Genomic DNA, 7371 nt, shown 5'->3' on the forward strand with positions numbered 1-7371 from the left:
ACATTTGCGATCATCACAGATCCAACACCAGCTTCTCCATGCCAGAGCCTTTAAACACTCAAGGAGTTCCAATGTCCAAACTCCACATGAAGTGGAAATCGCCCACCACATGAAATTGAAAATTGCAACATGAAATTGTATCGCGAGAAAATCCCTCATACCACTACCGTCTCCTGTATCACTTTGACAAGTCATCATTTTACGTTTACGATTCAGCTCCTCAAGCATTTAGTCTTTTAGGCCAGATTATGTAGTTATTATGGCCCAGAAAGCTGTTATCAACATCATAACAAACCAAGAACATGATGCCTACAAACAGCACCTTACAAACAAGTTACGTTCATGAATTTGTTTGCAAGTTGTTACTTTGTTCGTTTTTGAATACGCAGGTCTCATAATGATGTAAGAGCTATAAATACTATCAAATAAACAATAAAATATACTAAAACAAATCGAAATGATCGAAACACTGTATACAATATTTTGTATTAAGTACTATAAAATAATAAAAATGTATAAAAAAAGATTCACCATGCCATACAAGACGCCATAACAAAGGTGCTCAGTGGGGTTGAAGTCAAGTTCCTTTCCTCCAAAGATGCTGTTTACAAGTACTTCAAAACAGCAAACTCTGAGCTTCATCTTCGGGAGGAGGGCGACGTCTGCAGGAGCCAAATCTGTGAGAAGGGTGGGTGTGGAAGTGAGATCATGTGGATTGTTCTCAGACAATCATCATGCACAATTTGCTGAATGGTTTTGATGTTTTTCAGGGTTGAGCTCGTTGACGGGCCTTCTAAACTCCCGTTGTCTTCCAGCGACGTTCTTCCGCTCTTGAAGCGCTCATTTAACTCGAAACACCTCGAATGAAACCTATGTCATGTCAAACATCTCTGTGGAAGATTTGCCCAGTTTCATGCAGCATTACACGTTTGTTTTCTTTGTTTTAACCCGCTGTCCATTATGAAACGTGGTAACGCACCTGGTCAGAATAGCACCAGTTAGCACCACTAGTCTTTTTAGCACCACTAACTTTTTGATACCACCCTAGTCATGGTGGAACAGGTTTGAGTCTTTGAGTTCCAGTGAAGGGAACTTGTAATGCTACATTGTGTGCTTTCAGCTTTGGGGCACCAGTTTGAGGAAGACCTACACATGGGTGTGATGACCAGGTGTCCACAAATTCCACAATTCTTTATTAGTAAGAATTTGTGTCTATTAAAAAGTTCCATGGTGCATGATGGAACAAAGTGTCTTGCTTTATTCATTGAAATTACACAGTGCATTCGAGTTGAACTTTTGTACTGGACTACCTAAAAAAATTGTCCTTTATCCGTTTGACACCAGGGACAATATCCTTGCGTCCGAACACCTCTGAGGGCGTCTGAAACTTTGCATCTTTTGTGTGGTGCCCTGCCCCTCTCACGATCGCTCTCTCTTTCAACCACACAATGATTTATTACCTGAAAATAACAGAGAACTAATTAGTGGAGTAATTAATTATATAAATTTGCATATTTGCATTTGCAATTAGCGCAGCAGACTGATTAGTCTGAAACGCGGAGTCAGACTCATCAGATGCCGGTGTGTGTAGTGGACCGGAACGAGCGGGATGCCAGCTGAGGCATTTTTTAGAGAGAAGAAAGGGGGTGGGGGGTGGGGGGCAAGTGGAAAGTGTGTGTCAAAATATTTTAAGGTGTATGTTCATGATAGGGCCGAGTGTACTAGGGGACATTAGTGTCCTTCAGAGTGTGATGTAATAGAATAGAAAGGATCGATGGTAAAACCGTCGTTAGCATGGCTTTGCTAGGTTGCTCGGTGTATTACACTGGTTTATTCACTAATTCTTTTTTTTTTTTCATGTTTTGCATGACTAGCAAAACACAATCTATTTAGCAAACTGTGGTAATGCTATTTTTTTGCTAACCCAAAACAGAGGTAACTTAATTTACACAGAAAAATACTTTTCACAAAATGGTGGATAGTTAGCATTCTTCTAAATAAATAATATATAAATTAGCATTTTAGAATACTTGATGTAAACAGTGATTATGCTAGTACATACTGGCTAGATAACTAATAAACTAACTAGTTAGAAAGTATTCAGTTTATTCTTTATAAAGAAATCATTCTGTCAGTGAAATATGGAATTTTGCCTGCTACTTCTTGGGAAACAGATTTTGGGGCATTTCCAGTGCAGTGTAACAATAATTAGGAAGTGTTTGCTAGCTAGGGCATTTCCTGAGGTAAAAACAAGCCCTTTATATGTATATAAAATACATTAAGATTTGCATTGTATAGATTTAAGCTTTTTCCTCCCATTTTTTACCTCAGGTTTACCTCAAATCAAATCAAATCAAATCAAATCAAATTTTATTTGTCACAAACACATACATACAGGGTACGACATGCAGTGAAATGCTTTTGACGACGGTCCGGCATGAGGGAATAAAATAGGGTAAAAAAGGAGAATAGAAAATATAAAAAATATAAATATAATAACAAAATTTAAAGAAAAATATAATAAGAAAGAAGGCAGATAAATAAGATGTAGAGATATATAAATATATATAAATATATATGTATATATACGTACATATACATATACACATATATACACATACATATACATATATATACACATACACTGAAAATGTACACAGAAAATGTTTATGTTTATGGCAGTGTGCAGTTAGCCAGTAAACAACAGTAAACAAGTTATGATTGACCATGAGTGTCCGTGTGCAGTGAGGTATGGTGTAAAGTGTCCTTGTGCGGGATGGTGTGGTATAAGAAAAGAGAATATAAAAAAATATGAAATAAATATGAAAAAGAAAATGAAAAAGAAAATATGAATACCTCAGACTTTCATCCCAAACGTCTTTAAAAAAAATGCTCTGGAAAAGGTCTAAAATTTGTTTTACAAAATGTGATAGAGTACAATCAAAACTGATCTTATCCGAAAAAAATAAATAAATAAAATAAACACTTTTGCTAATTAGCTAGCAAGCCTTTAATGTACTAGCCTAATCAATCAACAGTCGTTCACTGATAAATACTCGTTATTTTTGAACTACTTAGTTATTATTAACTACTATTTTATGAACCCGGACCCTTAACTTAACTATGGATGTGTAGGAGTTTTCACATAGATGAGAGATATTGTTTGATATATATATATTTACTTTTAATATTTACATTACAGCACAGTGAAATTCTTTCTTCGCATATCCCAGCAATGTTAGGAATCTGAAGTCAGACATGATACATTATCGCTGGAGCACGGGGGGTTAAGGGCCTTGCTCAGGGTCTTAAAAGTGGCAGTTTGGTGATACCGGGGCTTGAACCCAGTACACATTATCATTGTTACTGTTTTTGGTTTGTTATTGTTATACCTCATTCAATGTTTTACTTGTTCTCTTACTTCTACTTTTGCAGACATCTAAACATATTTGCAGTATTTTTTAAATACCACTTTATCATTATCCAACATATTTTCTCATATCTTCTCTGATTTTTATTTATTTCCTCACATTTTCCATCTTTTCACTTTTACGCTCTGAATCTGCATACAATTCTTACATTCTAACTCGTACATTCTGTAAAACTGCTTTGAGACAATGTCCATTGTGAAAACCGCAATAGAAATAAACTTGAATTGAATTTTATATTTTATAGTCCCTATTTATTTGATGCACATTTTTGAAACAACCGATCAAATTTACATTTCACTGCAAGCTGTATTCTGCATATAATTACGTTTGTGACGAATACAAATCTTGAATTTTGAAACCCCCGACCTTCTGATCAGTAACCCAAAGCCTTAACTACTGACCTGCCACTTCCCAATGCTATAAATGAAAGTTTCGTATGTAGAAAATTATTTCCAAAAAGCAAAAAACTTAAAGCAGAATCTTGTACCCCTGGGAAATTTCCAAATGAAGAGAGTTGACAAGCTGTAGTACAGCAATATATCCTCTGAGAACTGTATTTTTGGTCATTAATCCTCAAAAGATGCTAGACAAGCTAGTACAAACCCATGAGAACGATGTAAAAGCACTGTACGGACAAACCCATTTCTCTAGACGTTGGCACCACTCACACTGTGCTGAACTTCGGTCAAACCGGACAACATCTGGGTTCTGCCGATCGATATCACTTCTCTTTGATCAGCCGGAATAGCCGTTGTGTCTCTAAGTCTATAAATCCTATACAATGCCAGTCTTCTCTCAGCATATGTGTGTGTGAGTGTGTGTGTGTGTGTGTGACTCTCCCCAGACTGACAATCTCCCAAGATGTGACTGATCGCTTGTGACAAGTGACGAGCACCGAGATTAGCAGGCGATTACCTCAGCCGACGTGCTTCTCACGTGCACGTGTGTGTGTGTGTGACAAAGACAGGTACTAAACGCATCATTTTGGGATTGTCTGCATAGAAACAAACACGTCTCGAAAAAGCCCGGAGTTCGTCCACAACAGCATGACAATGTCGGAATCTTGCTTGTTGGGTTTTTTTGTGTTGTTTTTTTGACGCTAGGTAAATGAAAGCCTCACGGTGCCCATTAGTGGTTGCGCCAGATGATTGGTACAGGAAGGAAGTCCCACGGGAGAGGAGAGCGCACCATGTGACCAACTCCTCCGCGAGACGTCAGTGGCAGATGGCACGGGTACCCGTGCTGGCAGTTGGCACGGGTGTCACTTTTCTCACAGAGAGGCAGAGAAAGGGATAGAGAGAGAAAGAAAGAGTGAGAGGAGGGTGAAAACGAGATTAAAGGAATTCTAAGTGGCTCACAGCAGACGCATGGAAGGCGAATGGTGCCGAGGCTGAGGGAAATCTTTTGATCATGCGAGTGAATTATTAAAAGAAAAAGCAGGTAAGAGAATTTAAACGGTTTAAAATATTATTCTAATCGATTCCAATCTTTTTTTTTGTTTCCTTTGGATTACGCAGACAAGCCGGACATTACGGTTCAAAATGCGTCCATCTGGACTTGTTAATTCAGCACTAGGGATTTTGTTCATTACTGTAAATGCCATATGAGATACAGATAAGCGCATGAGCTTACCATCTTATTTGGGATGTCTCCACATCCCAATTCTTAGAAATCTTGCTCTTTTAGAGTGGGAAAAATATATAAAGAGGTATATTCCCATTCCCAATGGCATCAACAATGTAGACGGCCATTCAGGGAAAGAGTTTTAACACTAAGCCGAATTCAACTGTACAGTTCAATCCTACAAAGGTTTTAGCCATTCTTGCCATTTTGGTCCACAAAGAACTTTTGGTGCTTTGAAGAACTTTAATTTTGCGCCACTTTTTCACAAATTTGCATGTCTTGTGTCAAAATAATAAAGAAGAAACATTGGCACAGGGTTCTTTCTGAAACCCAGACTAGCTTTATTCTAAATTGTTTCCAGAATACTGTATCGATTTTTCTGGAAGCATACTAAATTCCCACCTACAATACTGAACTCACTTACGGTTCTTTCTATGGTCCTTCTGGGTTTCTAAGATGTTCGTTCTGAACGAACTGGGATTGTAATTAAGCGTTTCTTTCAGAATTTGCTCCTCGAAAAATATTTGCAATGCAATTTTTATGAGAAATGAACTGCTTTGGAGAGGTGCCCTATCTTTGGTAAGGGTTTTTTTCCAGTGTAGACGGCATACAGGATCTGTTCATTGTATGCACCAGTCTCTAGGAAAGACTGTAAGAAACTAATATTGTCCTGTTTCACTCTAAAGTGTCAGAGGGACTGCTATTCACATTTACCTGTGTCCTCGTGTTTAGGGACAATGTTGACGGCGGCACCAGACGAGCCAGACGCAATGCGCGAGCCTCAGTTTGGAGCGAGCTTTCCGCGTTCAAGCAATCCTGACAATCTGAGACAGGAGCAGCCGGACCATCACAGACAGCGGTTTGACGATTTAGACCTACGCGACGATCGCTCGGACAGGAATGATGAAGAACGAGACGATGAGCAAGACGAAGAGCAGGAAGAGAGCGGCCTGAGAAAAAGGCGAGTTCCGAGGAGACGCCAGTCGGGCGCCACGTGCTCGGACAGGGCCCAGCTGAGGCGCCATGAGGCGAACGCACGTGAGCGCAGCCGAATGCACGGCCTGAACAGCGCGCTGGAAAGTCTGCGCAAGGTCGTGCCGTGCTACTCGAGCGCCCAGAAGCTTTCCAAGATAGAAACGCTGCGTCTGGCTAAGAACTACATCCGGGCCTTGTCGGAGACGCTCAGCGCCGGGACGCGACCCGACCTAGTGGCGTTCGCACGGACCCTGTGCAAAGGACTGTCGCAACCCACGACCAACTTAGTGGCAGGGTGCCTGCAGCTCAACGCGGGACGCTTCCTGGCGAGTCCAGGGGACGTCTCACCTGCAGGTGACTCCACCTACGCGTACGCAGGCGCCGAACCAAGCCGAGCAGACCCTTCCAAGCACTTCCGTCCTTTCTCCTACTGCAACGTCTACGACTCGTATTACAACAGCGCTTCTCCGGACAGAGAGCTAAGTCCGCCCGTGAACTACAACGGCGTGTTCTCGTTTCAGAAACCCGACGAGCAGACGGAGCGCGACGCGAGCTGCCGTTACGGCGCGACCTGCTGCGGCGCCCCGGCACGCGCTTCCCTCAGCCGCCCTTCAGCCTACACACTGTCCCCGGACACGCACTTTCCCAACGAGATGCGCATGCGCAGTCAGCCCTTCCAAACCCAGGACCAATTAAACGCGGTGTATCATACCTAAACCTAAAAAAAAAAAAAAAGGTGACAGGCAAACAAACTTGTTCATTTTATTCTTGTGTCTTTAATATATTTATTATTTATTGCCCACTTTCACTGCATAATTTATTGTCTTTAATTGTATTACCTAAATGTACTCCCTTATTTACTGCACTCTAATAAATGCCATATTGTTAAATGTCTCGTATTTTATTTTCTTTACACTTTTTTAAGCTTCTGGCATAATTTTTTACTGCAATTAAACTTTATCTTTTAAAATCCCACCTACGAAATATATCCCTTATTATTATTATTAATTTAATTATACTATTAATGCTAATGCTTGTTGTTTTTTTATTATGGAACACGACATCGCGACCCAAATAATCCGAGTTATTATTTGTATCTATTAAAAAAAATCAACAAAAAAATTATTTCCATATATTCGAATGGATTTAGCAAGAAGAAAATCCATATGATTGTATGAGCAATAAATATAATACAATAAATACAGAATAAAAGGGAACTAAGCAAACAAAAAGCGCGTTCACTAAAAATAATCCCATTTCCCCCCCAGATGTTTCAGAAACAGTGTTTTGATGGACTGAGTGAAGTGTTTGGTTTGTAGCTTTGGCTTGAGCAGTGTGTATT

At 39.9% G+C, this 7371-nt stretch overlaps 1 protein-coding gene across 2 annotated transcripts; it reads left to right on the forward strand.

Annotated features, from left to right (window-relative positions):
- The first annotated feature begins 4267 nt into the window (after window positions 1-4267).
- neurod6b (neuronal differentiation 6b) lies at window positions 4268-6919 on the forward strand. 2 transcript variants are annotated; one of them, XM_046876014.1, is made up of 3 exons: window positions 4268-4398; window positions 4535-4871; window positions 5787-6919. In XM_046876014.1, the coding sequence occupies exon 3, from the start codon at window positions 5792-5794 to the stop codon at window positions 6743-6745; it is 954 nt and encodes a 317-aa protein (XP_046731970.1). In that variant the 5' UTR covers window positions 4268-4398; window positions 4535-4871; window positions 5787-5791; the 3' UTR covers window positions 6746-6919. The 2 variants fall into 2 exon arrangements, with proteins under 2 accessions (XP_046731970.1, XP_046731969.1); XM_046876013.1 differs by having other exon boundaries at window positions 4323-4871.
- The last annotated feature ends 452 nt before the right edge of the window (window positions 6920-7371 follow it).

The sequence above is a fragment of the Silurus meridionalis genome, chromosome 20 (assembly GCF_014805685.1).
Source record: "Silurus meridionalis isolate SWU-2019-XX chromosome 20, ASM1480568v1, whole genome shotgun sequence".
In the NCBI taxonomy this organism is placed as follows: domain Eukaryota; kingdom Metazoa; phylum Chordata; class Actinopteri; order Siluriformes; family Siluridae; genus Silurus; species Silurus meridionalis.